The sequence below is a fragment of the Callionymus lyra genome, chromosome 7, assembly GCF_982586985.1.
Source record: "Callionymus lyra chromosome 7, fCalLyr1.hap1.1, whole genome shotgun sequence".
NCBI lineage: Eukaryota > Metazoa > Chordata > Actinopteri > Syngnathiformes > Callionymidae > Callionymus > Callionymus lyra.
Genome location: NC_141824.1, coordinates 9,403,162 through 9,425,330, shown reverse-complemented (window position 1 = coordinate 9,425,330; position 22,169 = coordinate 9,403,162). Strand labels below are relative to the sequence as shown.

At 39.4% G+C, this 22,169-nt stretch overlaps 1 protein-coding gene across 2 annotated transcripts in view; it reads left to right on the top strand.

Annotated features, from left to right (window-relative positions):
• ssh2a (slingshot protein phosphatase 2a) overlaps positions 1–22,169 on the top strand; it is a 40,220-nt gene that overhangs the window by 2,429 nt on the left and 15,622 nt on the right. Inside the window, exon 2 of one of the 2 annotated variants that reach the window (XM_087795778.1) lies at positions 2,468–2,511. In XM_087795778.1, the coding sequence (XP_087651904.1) occupies positions 2,468–2,511 (44 nt within the window). Of the gene's footprint in view, positions 1–2,467; positions 2,512–16,311; positions 16,615–22,169 lie in introns of those variants that run through there. The other variant, XM_087795777.1, reaches the window with a different exon arrangement.

The following is a 22,169-nucleotide window of genomic DNA, read 5'->3' as shown; positions in this document are numbered from 1 at the left end:
TTCAATGTCAAGGAAGGAAGGATGTGTAAGAGAATCCTCGGGTGGGGTCAGAGGTAACATTTATTTTCGAGGAAAGACGAGAGGAAGGAAAGATGATCTGAACAAAAATGTGAGCAAGATTGATGAGCCTTGTTTTCTATTCTTTTAGTTGTTGCCACTAAGCGTTTAAAGTTGAGATAAGATGCTATTATTCCGACACTGCAGTAGCTGATACACCTTTTTAATGATGCAGATAATGGTGGATGGTCACTCGTAATTCTAATTTATCTTCTTCCCCTCGCTCGTCCTTGAATGCTTCAGTGCTCTCGACCGTCTGAATCCCAGATCGTGTTTCTACCAGCGGTGAGATATCTAGTCTCATCAAAGATGTTCTCTTTAGAAATCTTGTCACGGTTTTGAGACGATAAAAACCATGAGATGTTGAAGATAAAGAGTTTTTTTTTTCATGTTCATCTTGGAGGACTTTTGAGCAGGTCCTCTGGTTAGGGAATATTTTGGGATCTGACTGATGATGAGAAAGGTTGAAAACATTTTATTGAAATTCTGGTTGTAAGTTGGAGGTGTGCAAAAGTTTTTTTTGGAGGAGCTCCCCTTTGAAAGCCAAATGTAAACAGTGATGTTTCTTTTGGACTTCTCAACCGGCGGCAACATTTTCAGCATTAAATAATTAGCATCTCATGGGATATTATTTTAACATTTTGTTTCATATTTTTACAGTTAAATAATACGCTTTCTAATGGCGACTGCAGGCTGCTTAACATTTTTTTGACACGCCTTATATAACATGCATATAAAATTGACCGTAACTCAAACCACATTTTAAGGAAGTACTAGTATGAACTATGAAACTGCAATATATAAGAGTTCATCTAAAAATAATTCTGCTTTTTGGTTTCTTTAAATAGGGGTATGCATTGTCAAAAATCTGGTGATACGATGCGTATCAGAATATAGTGGCAACAATACGATATATTGTGATACTGTCAGAAAAAGATATATTTGTAGTATTGTCGAGTACTTGACTCTGGTGTTGTAGTATTTACAGACCACATGACTCTTGAGGAAGTGGTAACCACTTTCATTTGTTTTGAAACCAAAATATGTCCTCTTGGAGTCGACTGTATCCTCTTGTCCTCAGTCATCACCTGAAACTCGTGGGATTTCCTTATTCCTTTAACTGCGAACTGAGGATCTTTTTTATCTTATTCACAATTAATTTACATATAAACCATTAAAGAATGAAGGAAAAATTAAAGTATGAATTGGATACATCGCTGTTGTATATTGATTACAGTATCATGAGAAAAGAAATACAGCAACATTTTAGAGTCTACATTTTCCCCTCAAACCCCTATTCTTAAATTATAACTCATATAGATGTAAAATATAGATTTTTCTGTCACATGATATTTTTCCAAGTAGAGGCTAACTTGGTAATCATGAGATCTTAAGTCATCTTGTGCTTTCAAAGAGAGTAACGTAGATACAAACGCGCGTAGACAGAAAATCCTCAACATTTAAATCTAAAAATCCATTTGAAATCAGCTTTGTTGAAGATGATTCAACCATCGCGGCGTGAAGTCATCCAGCGGTGGTCCTATACGCTAATCTGCCTGGCAGCACAGCAGCTGTTCTCATTGGCCGCAGGACCACTCCCTACACATCCATGCTGCGGTAACCATGGCGACGGTGCGTTACATCCTCCTCTGTACCAGCAAAACTAGCGTCATAAATACTGTAAAGCTATTGAAAGGTGTCACTGATGGCTGCGGCGAGGGTGTTGGGTTCATCTGGAGTTCTGCCGAGTCAACTATTTTCGAGTGTGTGTGTGTGTGTGTGTGACCAGGGTTTCTCTTAAAGTCCGACTGCAGGACCACTCTCGCACAAAGTCGGTCCACCATCTGCCACGTAAGCTCCATCGGATCCACGAGAGTGGATGATAATGCCTCCCCAAAAATTCAAGCTCCTGACCTTCATCCCCTGCTTCATCAGTGCTTTAATCAAAAGCTGCATCAGCGTCACAAGTCCAGGGTCTCCGGACTTCCTCCTGCTTAAAGGTCCCCACCATGTGCGTGCGTGTACGTGTGTGTAATTTGGGCTGTGCCCCGGCCAGCCTGGACAGATTGATTCCAAAGAGAAAGTTCCTTTAGTATTTGAGGGATTACAGCGATAGTCTGGGATTAAAATGTGTGTGTGTGTGTGTGATGGATGCTGCTGTGCTCGCTGGTGGGGGAGGATAATTGCATTTTGAGGGGGGGGGGGGGGGAGACGAGGGGGTGGTCAGCATCCTGCTTCATCCCTGGTGTCGGTTCTGAAATACCGAGCGACTGAACTCACACACGAGTCTGTCGACAGAAGGTTAATTGAGTCCGACTCGGCCAGTGATGTCATTTATTTATTAATTTGAATGACTCGGCAGTTTGACAACATTTTCCAACATCAATGTTTATCTGTGTCTTCCTTGCAGGAGTCTGGCAGTGCCGAGGATGACTGTCGCTCCCATCCCAGGAGGTGAGAACTCATCGCCTTCCTTTTCATTTTTTTGTTTTACTAACTCACAGATGCATGTCGAGCGTTCAGACGCTAGGGGGAGTCTTTACATCAGTATTAAGATGGACTAGTGGACCCTGGCAAAGTCTGAGCCATTTGACTGTAAATATGTGGCCCTCCTGCATCACAGTACAACTTTAAAAACAAAGAATGAATCTTTATATATACAAACAAATGCTCTTAATGTCTTATAATAATGTCAACATTGGCATGTAGACCACTGACCTCTCATTGACGGGTTTGAACGACTGACTATTGATCAGGTCAACGAAAAGGTGATGCAAGGGGAGACAGAAGACCCTCTTTGAATTCAAATGGGGACAATTTCAATGTATTTTTTTTAACATATTTTACCCATAGAAATAAGGATGGATTTCATCATTTAAAGACCCATAAACTGTCCCACAGTTTTCTCAATTATTTTGTTTTACATCCATTTGTCATACCGGGCAAGGTTAGGATTTCTGCTAGTATGATTTATTATTGTGTACTTTTTTACTGAACTCTAGTATTTATCGTCCCTCAGAAAAACATAGAGAGAAATGTAAAGAAACCGTTTAAAAGAAAATGTTATGCCATTTTTCTATTCTTAGTTTATATATATATATATATATACTGTATATATATTTTTAATTAAATATGTTGTAATTTCTAACCACATTTGTTCTTACTGGTATTCACCTACAGATTAAGCCTTGTTTCCCCAAATCACTTTTTGAATTATGTTGGGTACTAAAAATAAAGTGTAATAGACAGTTTTGTACAATGAGCACTTTCCAGACCAGGGTCACAAAGCGCTTAAACAATCAAAACTCATACCCAATAAAGTATATACAGTACTGTAAAGGTCAAGATAACACCAAGAACAACACAGGAGTCTCCGAAAATCAAGGAAATGCCTGCACGTGGTTGTTAATTATTTCAGCAGATAACAGTTAAAATGTCCACGTGATGGATTGATAATGATGATCGTAAGTTATTGGGTTTCTAATAAATGAAAACTGCCTGGAGACTCTGACTACAAAGATAAAAATCAATCAAAAGTTAAATTCTCGTAATCATCGTGATAAACTGACCAAAAAAAGGAGAGGCTTTTCATCTTGCATCTGAAAAACACCCTCGCGGGACAAATAAAGGATTCTGATTCTGATTCTGATGTTTTTTGTTTCCTATAAAGATGAGTTCTGGGACAGCTGTTATTGATGTCAACAAATTTAAAGTCAATACCTATAACTAAAACATACATTTATTTTAGAGGGTAGGAATTTGGAGATAATTGTATAGACCAAGCTTCTAAGAATTTCAAAACAGTATCTCAATCAAACCCATATTCTTTAACACAGTTTGGTATGGACTAAGATGTGATGGTTACAAACGTTCCCTTTACGGTTATCTCAACCTTTATCTAACCAGTATTAAAGACAAATCACTATTGATTTGAGGCAGATTCCAATGATGGAAACAACAGAAACACTGCTCAATGTTTAGACAATAGGAACTCGCTGTGAGTTGATGGGTTTTTTAATAAACTCACGGTGACCATAACCATCGCAAGTTACTGTTTCAACTGGTGACAGTTACATTCCCAGTATATACACATTCAAAGCTCTGCCTGAAACGTAAATGCAAAAAAGTTTGTTGCCATTTGTGTGATTGAGTTTGACGCCCCAAGTCAAAATAGTCTGTGACTCCGGACAAGTTAAGTTTACTCAAAAGATAAACCTGTAAACTAGTGAAAATGAGTGAAACACAAACCCTACATATCTCGTTGTAGAGCCCAGGGCTTCTGCTGATTCAGCGTTACAGTGAGATTTGTCAAGCACTTTACAGGAAAATGATGTTGACATTAAACTACAAAACATCTTTTCTCAAGCATTTTGCAGTCTTTCAAACCGGTCCCTGAAGAGATGTATGTCAGGGCGTAGAGAATCGGTAGAAATCATGGGTGTGATCGAGAGTGTATATAAATAGACCAGAGACGTCATCCTCTGTTATTTATGCTTTTGTTGAGTTAACAAGAGTTGATCCGTCTCTGTCCTACTTCATGAGCCTCGGACTCTTACACACAATAAGTGACGTACTTGAGAGGAATAATGAAAACGTAACACTCTGGGCTCACACTGGATTTAATGCCTGCGTCACTCGTGGAGACGTCTGAAGAATCAATCAACTCTTAATGGACTTTGCGTGGGACTTATTTCAGCTTTGACATGTCTTTACTGGCATCAATCATTTCATTGTTATATAAATGTTAAATTGAATTCAAATCTTGAACTCTGCTGACAGTCTTTAGATCTGATCACAAGAGATATCTCTTTAACATTTATTTTCCGAACAAGTGAGAATTTCAAACAAGTTACCACTTTCATGATTTTTCTGCATTTTTGTCTGACTTGAACTGTGACCAAAATATAAATGATTACATAATAGATGAAGCTGTCACGGCAGAAATGTTTTTCTTCTCGAGGAAGTTTGTCAAACTTGACATCTAAATCGGTGTGTCAACAAAACCACATTAAAATGAGTCACAAGACACTCAAATTGTTCAGTAGTTTGTTCAGTAGTTTACCATTGCAATTAGGTTGTACGTTTAAAACCAGCAGAGTTTTGTCTTTGCTTATGTGCGTTTGTACTCGATCATAAGTGCTTTTCTATCATGCATTTAAATTGTATATTCTTTATAATTAAAAAATAAGAAAAGATAAAGAATATACTTATGTTGCTGTTGTTGATCATGTTCAACCATTTATAGTTAAAGCTTATTAAACTCATGTTTTGTGATGATTTCATTGTGGATAACAATACTCAAGATTTTTTCGTTAATTAGCATTTGATATTCACGATTATCAAATTTCGCAAGAGTTCCGGCTTTAAAAACTATACATTGAATGTAAAGAAAAGAGGCATAAGTAGTATTAAGTCTAGGTGTAAAAAGTGACATTATTAATTAAAGAGCGATCAGTTTGTTACAATCTGCAAGTTTTTTTCATTGCTGTAGAGATTTGTTATGTGTGTTTTTCCCCCTAGTTTTTCTTTGGTTTTATAGCAAGAAATCATCAAACCGCAACCTCGTAACTTTGATCATCCAATCTTAAGTCGAGGGCTCTTGCATAACTGCACCCCTGCAAGTTAAGTTGGCAACTCTCGGTCACTACAGTTCCAGATCTATTTAAATCTCTCATGTACAGACACAAGCCAGAGCTTCTCATTTACTACACTTAATCGTTCCAGAACTTACAGACCACAGGACTCTTGAAGTCGTAACTGCTTTCATTAGTTTTTGAAACCAAAATATGTCCAAACACCAGCTTTTAAAAGCTGCTGGAGTCCACTGTATCCTCTCGTCCTCAGTCTTCGCCAGGATTTTGCAGGATTTAACTGCACAAAAGTGAACAAGCGCCTTTAATATGTTATTTTATTATATGCACATGTTATTGAAATTCAACCCTATGATTAAAATAAAATATGATTTGAAAACAAAATAAATACAGTGCTGTTGATCACACTACATTATATTGTCTCACCCTCCTACTATTTGAGACTAGTAATACAACCTTCTAATTCTCACAATCTGTTTTTGGCTTCAGCGATTGATTTCCTAAAAGTCTGTGAACAAACTGTTAAGCAGTTTCCAAATATTGTGGCACGATTTCAGAAAATACTTCTATCTGCGACCAATTTCGGTGCAAAAACAACCATCGAGGATTGTGGTTCCACTTGGCCGGCCTGAAGCGAGCACTAAAAGGCTGAATAAAAACCTGATGTGCGTGAAGAGATTTGGGGTGACTTTACACTTTTCTTTTTTTTTTTTTTCCTTGGAGAACAGAAACACGATGACATCACTCCTGCGAGCTTTTACACACCCCAGTAGAGCGGCGGAAGACTTGTGGTTCCAATTATCTGTTAGGTAATACAATAAAGCAGCAGCTGGTGAAGTCATACCCACTCATGCTGGTGAACACTCGTGGGGTGCAGCCAAGGGTCTTTTTTTAAAGTGACCCCTAATGCCTGTTACATAAGGAATCAAGTCCAATTAAGTTTGAGTTCTCCACCCTACACATGGCTACAAGACATAGTGGAAGTGACGGAGCATGTGGAGGCTGTTGATGCTCTTCAAAACCTTCAGCGTTTTTCATTTAATCGACTCTCAAACATCTTTGTTTTTGTCCAACGAGCTCCTAAAACTGACAACACAAATATGTCCTCTGAAAACTTCATCTTCCCACCGAACCCTGCCGCCCGGGACTGTTGTTCTCTCCTCGCTTACTAAGCCAACAGTTCTCGGCGTCGTGTGATAATCCTCAAAAGACTCAAAAGGGGTTGAGATAGGAGCTCGAATCCTCGGCTTCTGCCAAACAAAAGAGGCCGACTTCCTGGCCTTCTTGTGACTGTCTGCGAGGATATCATGTGACTGGACAAAGTTCACCAGATCACATGGTTGAACAATATGTTTGACTCGCAGCTCCACAGCAGGAAGATTTCTGAGGTGAGGAGTGTAAATGTTGCTTGTAGGCTTGGACAGTTAGCTTCTTCCCGAATATGATCAATCAGTTACTTTGAAGTTAGTTCTGTCCATTGTAAAACATAATGGTACAGGTAAACAAAGTAGAGACTGTTGTTTGAAAAAAACAACATAAGATACTTTTCTAAATCACTTTATAAACCTTTCATTTTCTTAACAGATTATGAAAAATGTTTCTTTTGTCTTTTTCGGTCGAACGTCTTTGAGCTGTACTGAGTAGGTGTGTGAGAAAATATCGATACACTTAAATATTGCAAAACTTTCTTCACCATACTGTATCGATATTCAACACACTTCTTTTATGGTTTATATTTGAATGAAGTGTCTATAAAATAAAATAAAATAATTTCTGTTTATTAATTTTTTTATTGACGATCATTATCCGAATATTCACAGTGTTTGTTATTGTGTTGCAATTAAACGTAAGGCCTCTAGATGCCAGCGGTCATTACGTCCGCCACAGCTAAAGGATCGTTGAAATATCGCAAGTTCCCGGTGATGACTGAGGACGAGAGGATACAGTGACTCCGACAGTTTTTAAAGCTAATGTTTGGACATACTTTGGTTTCAAAACAAATGAAAGCATTTACGACTTCGTCAAGAGTCATGCGGTCTGTAAATTCTGCAACACCAGAGTCAAGTACTGGACAATACTACAAATATATACTTGTTACTACTGTATCACAACATAGCGTATTCTTGATCCTGTATCGTGATGCGTATTGTATCATCAGAGTCTTGCCAAGACACACCTGGAAACAGTGGCTGCAGCTTTTTCAAAAAGGGATTTTAAATACTTAAACTCAATGCCCAGGGACCATATACGGCTTGTCACGTTATTTTACTCGGCTTGCAATATAGTTGTAAGTACATTAATTTTATTTTTAAATACTGTTTTTTTTTGTGCGTGACTATAAAGGTTCCTGTTTAAAGATAGTTGATGGTAGCAGTCAGACAGATATTATAAGGAGAATACCAATGACCAAAAAATGTAGGGAAAGGAATTTCGAGATAATTAAGCTAGACAAGCTTCTAAGAAACAATATCCCAATAAAAGTTATATGTCCTGGTACAGCCCGAAGAATTTACAGAAAAACTTTTTTGGCCCCTTGTTTGATTGAGTTTTATACTCCCGCTTTAACCTTTTTTACTTCCTTGAAAGCTGAGGCTAAAGATACAGTAATACATGTTAAGAATACATTTCGGATGGTGTTCCAAGTTGGATTGACGAATCATTTGAATCATTAAGTGAAAAGTCATTTTGGACAACAAATGGATGCTAATGGTCGGTGACGAGTTAAGATAAGAAAAGATACTTGTGGGCCTTATGGGGACTATTGTAAAAACGGTGATAACGATGAAGAAGCAACTGTTTATTTTTTCCTTCAAATCTACGGCTTATTCATTGACGGCAGTCAGTCATTGCTTTTGCTTTACGAATCAATGCAGCCTTTCATGTAGCTTTAACTGAGGTGACCCTTTCTAGTCATGAAGATATGATTGCCTGCTGTAAAGATCCTTATCATGGCCATATTTCTTCCTTCCACAACACATAGAGAAATATAAATATGTGACCATAGTTTTACATGGTTGTTGTGAGTCATGAAAAGCCTTCAAAAGCGATGTCGAGGCAAAAAAGGTGATGAATATTTTTGTACTTTAAGGATTGATAGTTCTACTTTGAAGTGCAAAAGAAGCATGATCATAAAATAAAGGTGCAAGGAAGGAATGACTGTTAAAAGTGTTTTGTGATTACTGAAGAGGTTCTACTCGAGTTAAAGTTCAAGTCAAAGTTGGTCTCGCTAATCTTAGAAGTAGAAAAGTCTGACGGCGGGCAAAGACGGATGGAAGAAGGAGCCGTGATGAATGTCCGTCTATTTGCAGTCAGAGACGAGAATGGACTGAACATAAACCAGTGGTCCACAGATGGTTCTGATGTAGAGACGCTATTGGAGTGTGTTAGCAAGAATACGGAATTACCCAAGATACCCGGGGAAACTGTATATCGTAATTCTGTAGTAACTAGTATATGTTTGTAATATTGTCCAGTACTTGTCTCTGGTGTTGCAGAATTTACAGACCACATGACTCTTGAAGAAGTCTTAACTACTTTCATTTGTTTTCAAACCAAAATATGTCAAAACATCAGCTTTAAAAGCTGCTGGAGTCGACTGTATCCTCTCGTGCTCAGTCATTGCCGGGACCTCGCCGGATTTCAATCTTCCTTTAGCTGCGCAGTATGTAATGACTGCTGCCATCTAGCAGCCAGATATATGTGTACTTTATACACAATATTTGCAATTTTAACCATAAAATAATAATTGGAAAAAATTTGATAAAAATAAAAAATACATTTAAAAAGATACAGTTTTGTTGTAAAGAATCCCAGCTGCTGGTGTGAAGAGTTGAACCTCGGTGCTTTGACTCCAGCTTGACTTTACAGCAGCATAGTTGGTGTGACGGGCGGCTCGTAAAGCAGTCAAACGAAAGCTAAACATTGACATTATGTAAACCCTCACCTGGATAATTAATTGGGGCGACCTGTCCGTCACAGCTGCCTCTGAAGGCCTTGACTTTGCCTGCACTTTCTGTGTCTGTGCCAAGGACGGTGACGCCCGCAGGCTTAAAAAATAACTTCTGTTGGATCTGTTTATGCACTTCTAGCAATAGAGTTGGCAGAGATGAGCAGGTGAACGAGGCCAGTCGCACAAAGTGTGCTTTAAAGAACTAGAACATACAGTGAATGAAATGGTTTGAGGCTAAACTGTCAGTTTATCGTTGCATGTGAAGACATGTCTTTCTAGGTTTATGTTTCGCCGCTTGTCATTTGCACCGACGTTGCCTCACCTGGATTCACACATCCACGTCTTCACCCTAAAGCCCTCGTCCTAGATTAGTCATTGGACGCCCAGCAGGAGGAAATCTAACTTTATTTAACTGGATCACTAGAGAGATGGGGGAGAGGGAGATGTTTTAGATGTTTAACAATAAAGTTATTAAATTCTCATGCCTGTGTTACAGTTTGTATTTGTTGAGGTAACTTTGATTTCCACAAATATGGTGACCTTCGCATATTTCACTTCACAGAGTAGGGACCCTCGCGGAGTAGTACTACGGACCCTCACTGAGTAGTACTATGGACCCTCACTGAGTAGTACTACTGACCCTCGCGTAGTGGTACTATGGACCCTCACTGAGTAGTACTATGGACCCTCACTGAGTAGAACTACGGACCCTCGCGTAATAGTACTATGGACCCTCACTGAGTAGTACTACTGACCCTCGCGTAGTGGTACTACGGACCCTCACGTAGCGTAGTGGTACTACGGACCCTCGCGTAGTCGTACTACGGACCCTCGCGGAGGGGTACTACGGACCCTCGCGGAGTGGTACTACGGACCCTTGCGGAGTCGTACTACGGACCCTCGCGGAGGGGTACTACGGACCCTTTCGGAGTGGTACTACGGACCCTTGCGGAGTGGTACTACGGACCCTCGCGGAGTCGTACTACGGACCCTCACGGAGGGGTACTACGGACCCTCGCGGAGGGGTACTACGGACCCTCGCGGAGTGGTACTACGGACCCTCGCGTAGTCGTACTACGGACCCTCGCGGAGGGGTACTACGGACCCTCGCGGAGGGGTACTACGGACCCTCGCGGAGGGGTACTACGGACTCTCGCGGAGGGGTACTACGGACCCTCGCGGAGTGGTACTACGGACCCTCGCGTAGTCGTACTACGGACCCTCGCGGAGGGGTACTACGGACCCTCGCGGAGTGGTACTACGGACCCTTGCGTAGTCGTACTACGGACCCTCGCGTAGTCGTACTACGGACCCTCGCGGAGTGGTACTACGGACCCTCGCGGAGTGGTACTACTAATCCTCGTGGAGCAGCTTAGTAGTTTACGAACAGTTACTGACAGATTTTTAAGTGCTTTTTACCACATGAGATTGGTTCATGGTCAGTACAATCAGAAATAATACAAAAGCCGCACCGTGGATTCTTGAAAAAATTAAAAGATTTTTTATTGCGCCTTTGTAGCCCGAAAAATACAGTATTTAAAATAATTGATCAATGCCATACATTCATCAGGTCGTCTCAGAACGATGTCAGTTTCCGAATGTCTGTCTGTTTGTAAAGTGCTCTGAACCCTCTTCTGAAAAGAGCCTTCTTTGTTTTCCTTATCTCCTTGTTACGATGACTCCTGGTTTCTTCCCGGGTTAAATGCTGCTATCGCAACTAAGTGGTCAGCAAACATTTGAACTTGAGGAGGTGCAATTTCAGACAAGAACCTACTTTTTGTGCAACTGACTTGGAACAAAGTATTGGTTCTGTTTTATGCTCTGGCTTTACTTTGTTTAGTTTTTTTTAACTAGATTTACTGTGTGTCTGACCCACTTCCAGCTGGTATTAAATTAGTCTTGTGAGGGGTATAAATAAAAGAAAAATAGGATTGTGATGTAAACAATAGGTGTCAAGAAAATGTTCCCTCAGTTGTCAAAAGTATTTTTGTTAAATGACGGTATCGACCCTCGCGGACGTCATTTATATAATTGGGGTAGTTATTGATTTCATCATCATAAACCCAACTAAATACCATTAAGCAATCACAATCTTCCTTCAAGAAACTTATGTCGCTTTCCAATCCAACCTTCGAAACTACGACAGACTATCTTCTACAAGACTGATTTTCTTACTTCACAAGATAAAGATGAGTACCTTTGACTATAGGATCTCAAATAAGCTCATTGGACTTTTTCCAAGATTTGGCAGAAGCAGCCAAAATCTACCAAAATCTTCCTAAACTCCCTTCAGTTATCGTGAGTTTACACTTGTTGTAGTAACACTGTTCTAACATTGGGGGTAGCTAGAGACAAATATGTCCAATCTTCTTTATCGCTTGTTTACGATAATAAACTGTTTAAAATGTTCTTGTTTCACTTCTGGGTTGTCTTTAAATAGCAACCATGACTTAGGAGACGATAAAAATTAAACATATGATAGTTAGACTGATGGAAAAAGTAGAATTGAAGCGGATTTCTTAATATATGTTTGAGTCAGATATCATTCTGGCCAACTTGGTAAGAATCTTAATTATCTCTTAAGGGTGGAGAAAAGAGACATTTGTCTGAAATCTGACATTTATGGGTTACACAATGAATGAGGAACGTTTAAACGCTGATGGACGAGGTCTCAGAGACACAGTTCCTTCAGGCACCAGCGTCTCTCGTACGCCCGGGTCTACGACTGACACAAAGCAGAGGACAGTTGTGCAACTCGCCCAGATCTCTGCCAAACATCACAACAGCCTCTCGTGTTACCAGACCACAAACATCCAAGTTCCCGCCAAGGGGCTGGTAAATCCGACGACACTGAACACAACCACATGACGGAGGCAGCTGCTAGCAGGACGCTTTTTGGGGAAAACCTGCTCCGGGACGCGAGAAGCTGCCAATGGAAAGGTGTCCTGTGACGACAGGTGTGCAGGTGTTGTTGTCGTCTTCTGTGTGATGTAACCAACGTAGCTCTGGGCAGCAAACATTCCGACTATTACATGACCTCATTTATAGTGGAAAGTTCTCCTCATACCTGCGACTGTTGAAACATGTTTTGCTGCTCAATTCAAGTTCAAGTTTTCCTTTTAATGTGTCTCATTAGGTTGAGTGAGGAAAATATTGGAATTTATTTATCGGGATTGTACAGATTCCAATGTGATTCATTCAATTTTGGGATTTCCCATGTGATGCATGACTGAGGGTTGATCAATTAGGCTACAGTCATGGTTCTTTGATTAAGAATTAATTGATGGATGAAAAGATAGTTTTGTCATCGTAAACAGGTATACAACAAAATGGTAGTGATTTTTCTACATAACAAATACATTTAAAAACCTAAAAAGTATTATACAATGTACAAACATGTTTTTTTTTGAGACAACAAGAAAATAAAATATAACAAATGTCTATAAATACTTCAGTATTGTTGGTTTAAACTTGGTAGATGACTCACAGAATTACCATATTTTTTGGACTACAAGGCAAATTTAAATTCCTTTAATTATCTCCCAATTTTTTTTTTCTCGTATAATCCAATTTTTTTTAGTCCGACTTAAGTACGAGAGAGCCTCACCAAGTAATACATACTGTATTTTGTTGACCATGAAACACACTAGACCCTAAGGTGCTTTAAACCATGGTGTTGCATCTCAAGGCTCCTGACCATGGATTCCCACAGAGTAATACTACTTGCACTGTGGCTTCAGCTCAATAAAGTTAACTTTTGAGAGAGTAGTACTACATAAAATCGGTTGGATGCAAAAGACTCACCGGATTTTAAGGCACACTTATAGTCCGAGATATACGGTAATGGATACTGTGCTTCAACGTGTATTTGCGGAACCATAGATTGCGCCTATTAAGAGAAATGCTTACGCAGCAGAATTCGAACTGGGTGGTGTCTAGATTAAGCAACTATAGTAAAAGTACACCATGTTCCTTTTATTCATTTGAACAAAGTGTTTTATAAACCTACTCTATCAACTTGATTTTTGCAGAAAGTTACATAACCTGCTAAAACAAATGTTCATCGCGGCAAAACCCTTTATTCAAATTCCATGTTCTTAAGACCTCGTTCCGTCAAACTCGTTTGACATCCGACCTACACCTCGACACGTCTAAATGTCAAACGACAGTGGCTCCATTGATGCGCTGAAGTCCAATAGATCACTAAATGTTTGAAGAACGTCAATGTGATGCATCGTTTGTCATGTAGTGCAGGGTTTTGCAACCAAATAGTTGTTGAAATTTTTCTTGGAAGGAACTCATTTCTCTCGCAAGGTTTCATAAGGTGTAACCTGTTTGAAATTCTTTTTCCAGTCAGAAAAAAAAGGTTTTCTTGGACGGAAACTACTGCTTAATGTTTATAGATATTATATAACTTACTTTACAGGCCGTTTTTTTTAGTTAATCTACAGTATATGAATTAAATTTATGGAGATTATTATGCAATACGAGATGTAGGGCACATGTTAAGTTTACAGTCAATTTAAAAATTTATTTGATATAAATGTTTCTGATGGCAAACAATTAACTAGTTATAGACATTAAGGATCTTTATTTCAGGTGTTTCTTCCCTCTTTTGGGGGGGAATAGTTTCGCAAATAGTGTTTTTATATCTTTCTTCTAAACTAAATGTATTTTAAATTAGATATTACACCAAAATGTCTTATTTCGATTTATGTTGTGATGTCATTGCTTAACTACATTTTGTATTTTGGGATAAATTTGTTTTGTTGTTGTCACAAAATGTATGAAGAGAAATATTTTTTATTTTATTTTAAAGGATCTTTAAATAAGACCAACGGAAAAGTATATAATATGCAATCAAATTACAGTTTAATGAAACTGGAGGCTATTTTGAACTGCAGTTATCTGATCCACTTGATGATCATATCTCTGGCATCATCTTCAGCTGCACGCGCTTGTTAGCTAACAGGCCTTCGCTTCAACTTGTGCTCGAAGTCATAACCAGAATATTTTCATGCTTGAAAGAAGTATGTTGTGTGCTTAATGTACCACTTCCCTCACACCCCGGGAGCGTTCACAGACCCGGGGCCAAATATGTGTGTTGTGTAACACTGGCTTGTTATTAGTGCCCCGTTTCTGTGTGAACCTCCCGGTCGATATCAGTGAAAACACAAGAGCCGTGACTCCATAAACGTTTTCACAACGCTCTCCTTTTACTGCAGGGAACACATTCGATCCAGATGTTTCAGTTCTGGCACTTGTGAGTTGAATAAGTAAGTTTTATTTCAGTCGAGTGTGTATAAAACGCTGAATAAATACGGCGAAAGTCGTCCCGTATCTCGCAGGACTGTTAATCTTGAAATCTTTATTCTTGGACGCAGTTTGAGTCGAGACGGTTCTGGTTTATCTCCGCTTTTATTCCCATGCTTCGGGCTCGGATCAGGAGAACCGCAGCCTGTTTCTCATTTGCTCCTTACGTAACTCAAGCACAAGGTTTTTTGGGAGAGAGAGGATGAGAAGAAGACGGGTCGCCCTTCTTCTTCTTCGTTTATTCTTCTCATTCTTCCAGCAGAATCAGACGTCTGACTGTGATGAATGAGTGGAATCAAATGATCATGTCATCACTGGAATCATTTAGAAGGAACTTAAGGTCAAAGGTGTTTTGTTATTGGTCGACGGATGATCTGGACAGGTGGGCGTCGAAGCCAGAGGAGTGTTGAGGACCCTGAGAGAATGTAAACTAAGGGTCTTATTTCTAGCATGTGACATGAAATTCTGCGGCCCTTAATTAAATGTCCAAGTTTTTTATATGTACCGGCAGAGCAAGAGACTCCTTTTTTGTCCAACGTCAAGTGTTTTCATTTCTATATATACTGTAGATGTACATCAGTGCCATGAATATTGATTGGTTGAATTTAACATTAGCCATTTTGACCTTTATAAATAAATGCATACTGACAAGTTTGTTTTAAGCATTGGATTATTTTTTAAATTATTTATTAAAAAAATGTATATAAAAATGCTGAATTTGTTATTGTTGAATAATTGCATTCAATAATAAGTATAATAAAAGGTAAAAAAAAAAAAGATTTTACTATTGGAATAAAAACATCTAATATTTTTCTTTTTACACATTTTGATTTTCTAACTCGTTGCAGACGATGACACGAGGACGAATGTATTTTGAATAATTGGAATTAGAATAGCAAACTCTATGTGTAAAACAACAATATTTCAATTTAAAAAATGTCACAGGATTTGAAATTCTAAACCATTCAGCATTTTGATGCCACTGATATATTTCCATAAGTATATCTTTGATTATATAGTTTAGATGGAACAGATTTATATTTTAAAAACTGTCCCAAATTAACAGTGAAATCCATTGAACATTAAATTAGTATATATATAAATCTTTTTTTTTAATCAAAGACGTTCAGAAAAAAAACCTACTAAAGACCCCCTCAGCCCTCTAGTCTCCACAAGAATGGACCTCTTGGTGGCCCCCCTGGCCCGTTGAGTCTGAGACCCCTGATGTAAACAGAGGCATCAGCTGCTCCTGTGCTCAGACCTGCACCCGGTGCAGGGACTTCCCTCTGGTCCTGATAGGCTCCGATGTTCCCCCTTGAACACGTGTCTGGAGCTCCTCCCTCCCTGGACTCTCGTCCTGCCAGAGACTTTCTCCAAAAGTCACTCGTCCCTGAACTTCTCACGAGGAGGGTCGTCATGGACCCCAGATAGAAAGAGAGGAGATTCTTCACGAGTGATTCTCAGAGACATATTCCTAGACAGCGGTGTTTTATTTTCTGGACGCATGTGTGCGGCAGCGGAGTAGATCTCTCTCTCTCTCCCCGGACTTGACGCACCTGAGGCGGCGTCCTCCTCCTCGGTCATGACGCTCGGCGCGGTGTCCCCCGGTGCCGGTCCGGTCAGCTTCTGCTCCTGCTGCGGGGCCCAGATGGTACCATGCTTCAGCAGCGACGCGGTTCTGGCGAACAATCGCATCAACCAGTTGTGAGTTACAATCCTGAAAACTTTTTTTAAAACTTTAAAGTGAGTCTGAGCGTCACTTTAGAGCCAAAATATAAAAGCTCAGAAACTTCATTCATTTCAACACATCCGGGTAATTCAGAGTGTGTGTCATCTCAAGTGTGTTTCAACACTAAACGTTTTGCAAGATTCCCGTTGAAAGGATTTCCTGGTGACGTCACGGTGCTTACTCATCTCCTCAGTGCTTGTCTTTTGACCTTAACTTGAGGGATCTCAGTGTTCCATGCTGTGTGAATCATCACCGTTTAAGTGTGTATCATCATCATTTAAGTGTGTATCATCCTTTCCTTTGACTGTCATGTTTCATCATTAGAGTTGTGTACTTCTCATAGTTCCAGGCCAGGGACTGCTCGTGGAACAGAAATCCCAAATATTTAATATATCTATTGCATTTATTAACTTTCTAGAAGGTGTTTTGTATTTAAAAAGTGATGTTTTTTTTCTCTGAAGTAACATTAGTCGGTGACTCTTGACACCTGTTTCGGTCAAGTTGACTTTAAAAAACAAACTTGTAAACTACTTAAAATGAGTGAAACAAACTCTGTATTATTTATTTTCAAATGTTTTTATCTGAAGGTTAGGCCATGAATTAAAAACCAACATTAAACCGATTCAGTTGATTGTTTTAGAAATATCTGGGCAACAAAATATAGTCAAAATCTCTGGAAATTTAGTTTGTGATTTCTGGAAAAAGAGGGATTTAGATTACAAGTTATTATTTTTCTTGGAGAGCTGTTTAATCCTCGTCATTCTTGGAGGGAATTCACTTTCACCACAAAACAGACAAACAGTTTAAAAAATAATAATAATAAATTATGGCTTTATTAATCAGGCCACTAATCTATATTAAGATAATTCATGCAACTAGTTCGACGTTTACAAAAGATAAAAATTATTATCATTAGATTCCAATTTACTGCACGTACATATAAACTAAAAAAAAAAAAAGTCAAATTTCCTTTTTTGTATTCCATTTTATGTATTTGTTTGACTCATAAAAGTTAAACGTATAATTGCAATTGTTTGTGATTAGATAAGACGAGTTCAATTCACTTTAATGAAAATATAATTATTTATACAGAATGTATATGTGTATGTATATGTTTATATACCTTAGTTATTAGTACATAACTGCCCAGTTGAAAGGAAAAAAGTGTCTTCTATCCCTTACTTAATACCCTGGTTTGTCTTGGGGATCAAAAAGCTCCTTCCTGGAGAAAGCCAAGGGTTCAAACCCGGTCGAATTCTATCTTATTCTAAGATAAAGCAAGACGTTCATTGATTCTCTCTGTAATCTAAAACTGGCTCAAGAAAGGTAAATGCACCTCTGTTGTGCATGTTAAGGATTTTGTTGACTCGAGTTTTCTCGCCAGATCAAAAGAACTTTTCTGTCCCGGGTCCAGCCTTGACGTAGACCCGTTAGATAACTCCAGCGCTGAAGAAAACAAATCAATGTAGAATGGCTTCAACATGATCAAACCGTGATGTAATCAACTTGATCAAATTTTCCAGAAAATCCAGTCCGTCCAAGTGTTTAGTAATCCGTGGTGCTGTTTGCAATTAGACGAGCGTCCCGGCGCCGCCATCTCGCCTGTGTTTTGAAGTCGTTTATTGAGGGAATCACATGTTTGACGTTCATTTCCGAGTTGTTATGCACTTGTCTTTGTTTGCGGTAGAAGGCTGTAACTAACCACCTGTCCTGGTTGTCGAGGCTCTTAACCGTAACCACACGTGAGCCACTTCCTGGATCTGTACCTGTTTTTTTTTTTTTAGCCTTTAACGTGTTCTTTTTTGTGGCGTTTAAAGTGGGTTCGCATTAGTAATGACAAGCCCTGGTGCTGTGGAAGGACTTGAGTGTTACCTGTGGCCAAAATCACAGGTTTAACAAGGTTATTATTACCTCAAACTTTTCTCCGTTGTTCCCAAAGGTGGTAAAGAACCGAGTTCTCAGAACTGTTTACTGCTTTTCTCGCCCCTCCTTGCTCTTGGGGCAGAATTATACACTATTTTGTTTGGGTTCTTTAAACAAAATATCACTTTAACCATAGTGAGTGCAAGTCAATCCTACTGTATCTATACTCGCAGCTCACTGTTTGTTGTCTTCTTAAGATTATGCTTTGAATCATATTTTTTCATAAGCTTGATTTTAGTTTTCTCCATGAGGAAGTGTCCGAGATGTGACTCTCACAGTCTGCTTGTGATGAAAAGCTGGACTGGTTCCCAAACATTAGCTCGCTCTCCAACACACAATGGGACGGACCAGTGTGTTTACTGGCATCCATGCTGCTTCAGAACTATTTTAAGTTCCGTGTGATAGCCAGCTTCTGACCCACTTTAGCGCTGAAGGCACCATAGTCGTGTTTTGAAGTCTTACTTCAGTTATTCGTTTTTGATTGATACAAAACCTACTTACAAACGAAAACTGCTCTTACTTTTACAGAACAATTTAAGGGTATGGAACTGGCCTAGAAAACTGTATTCATGTGGCCCTCCATGTATCAGAATGACTATAATAAAGCCCAAAGCACCAATTAAAACCAGTAGTATTTGGTTCTTTAAAAAAAAAAAAAAAAGATTTTACTCTAATTGACGATTTTCCTTGTTTAAGTTTTAGGGCCTTACCTTCTCTTTGTTCCTTCAATTTCTCCTTCAATTTGTTTCTTGGGTCATGTGCCAAACAAAATGTATCTTGTATGTGTTAAATAGTTAAAAGATTTGTTTGCATGGTGTTCATTCAGGACTTTTAATTATCAGTCATATCTTGTTTTTAAGTTTCGTTATTGACATGTATGGATAATTTATATTAAATATCTATGCTTCTATAATAACTTCAATTCATCTTTAGCTCTTCCAGTCCACTAGATGGCGATCTGTGTACTATTTTCTTTAGTTTTTCTGCTCTATTGAATCATCACATCATTTTTAAACTGGCGCCACCTACTGACTTCTAAACAATATGACACTGTTTCATGAAGCTTCATCAGAACATAACTAATATCTATCACGGTGCTGGTCCTGACTTTAATTTTGACTTTTCTATTAATGGTCTTGCGGATCACACACAAATATTTGGTTTGAAACATCAGATAAATATGGGTCGTAGCAAATCCTCACCTTCTAAATAAATTTTGTTATTGATTCACTGAATTTATATATAAGTAATTTGGAAGTAAAGTCTAAAGGTGAGTTTTGTTGGGGGGTTGGAATGCGGTTTAGACCAACGTAGTGTTTCGTAAGTCAAGCCTAATGTTGTCTCTTATTGTTGCTTCTGTAACACACTTGCATGACATGGAGCAGCCAGAGCGACTAAACCGTCCCTGACACACATACACTCCCATGAGCTTCGTGCATTTTCCACCACCCTGTATGTAAACTGGCCAGAGCCCTATATTTATCTCACTTTCCTCCCACCACCGACTAATATGGGCACACACGGAGGCGGGGGGTTACCCACTTATGCGGAGTGGTCCTTACATAGTGATGATTGTGTCTGTGACTGTTGCCCGAGCAAGTACCTACCTCTGACTCGGCCCTGGACGGCCCAACCCTTCCAACCCAGTGTTCCCACTTAAAGCCAGTTTGTGTCGGGTTTTGGACTCTCTCACAAAAAAACAAACAAACATGGAGCCTCAGTTTGATCTGTCAGTTGGACTTTGGTGGTTCCAAAATAAAACCAGCTGTGTTATGTAACCGCCATCACAAGATTGATCGCGGCGCACAATGAAACCCGTGTTCACGCCTCGTACAGTAAGTTGAGCGAACTCTTCTGAATGCTATGAATAGGCGAGACTTTTAAAGGACTTGTGTATTTTTAGAAACTGTGGCCCAGTCCCTTACACAGCCCCCCCTGAGTGGTGAAAAACCCAGGCTTGGATTCCACTTTCCCAGTGTGTTTTGAGGGCACGTGTGAGGGTTCTGTTACAGACACCATTGTTGCGCCGCTATTGATGGTCCGAGACGGGACAGTAAGTAGAGACCAATGAGCAAAAGTAGGATGAAGCTGCTGAAGATGTGGAGGGTCGCTGGGAGGAAACAGCTGGGTCAGATGTTAGTAGGTTGTGGGAAATTAGCTCAGTGTAAAGTGCTCTTGTTTTTTTGGGTCTCGCCCTTTATCCTCCCCCCCGAGTCCGTCCTCAACACTTCCACGCTCTCAGCAAAACTCCGGAAGAGCAGTCGGGTGACCCGAAGGATGGACGGATGATGTTACACGGGACGAGGTGGAGGAAGCCTGAACAGCAGACGGTGCTTCTTGCCAAGTGAGAGGGGAGGAATGTGAACCCGAAGAACTGTGACACCTAGAGCTGAGGGTGCATGAAGGGCAGGGGTGTCCAACTCAAATGCTAAAGGGCATAAAATCTTTTACCACTTTAAGTCATGGGACAAACGAAATGTATTTCTTCATAACAGGAAGTCGGATTTTGTCATTTTCTTCTTAGAGGTTCAATTTGTGTTTTATTATCAATGTTTTTATTCTTTTTCAACAAACAATTTACAGTTTTACTCGTATTGTTGAGATCCACAATAGGGGTGTGTATTTACAAGAACGTGTCGATACGATACATATCACGATACTATAGGGGCAACGATACGATAAATGACTGTAGTAACAAGGACATATTTGTAGTTTTGTCAAGTACTTGACTCTGGTGTTGCAGGATTTAACAACCACATGACTCTTTATTGTTGTAACTGCTTGTATTGGTTTCGAATCCAAAACATGTCCAAACATCAGCTTTAATAGCTGCTGTATCCCCTCATCCTCAGTTATCCCTGGGATCTCGCGGAAATCATTTTTCCCTTTAGCTGTGGAGGACGTAATGACAGCGGCCATCTAGTGACCGAAAGTTCAATCGCAGTTTATTAAAGAAATAAACTATAAAATATGAAATTTAAAACCAGAAGAAGAATGAATGGATTTATTAGTGTTGTTCGACACGTATTGACACGGTATCATGCAGAAAAAATGTCTATTATTCAATATTATATCGAATTTCTTCTCACATCCCTTATACATAATCTTAAACACTAGCATCTGTATAGTTCACAACATCAACTTTGAATATTAATTTACGTTGACTTTAAGCAAACCATCCGACAGGCTTTTTAAAATGACTGCAGGATGGATCCTGCCCCCGGGGCCATGAGTGCACATGTGGTGCAGGATATCATTCTTTGGGTGGAAACCTGAAAGAATTATAGCCGCGTTTGCAGACGTTATTCACCCTGTGCTAGTTTCTAGCCCCTGAAGCTATGAAACCGCCTTGATACAGCTTGTGTAGAGCAGGTCGGCCGACTCACTGTGTATTAATTTTCATCGGAAATAGCCCTCCAACGGTAATTCTTGTTCTATTTTTAGGACAACAATAGCCTTGATCATTAAGTGAAACATAATATTGTTGGCATCAGCATTATTGCGGCTTTTTGTGGGACATTATTGAGGATTTTGAACGTGAGAAAGTTGTAAAAAATTGAGCAAACTGAACTATCAGGGGGATCTATATTCAGCTTAAGGCTTGAAT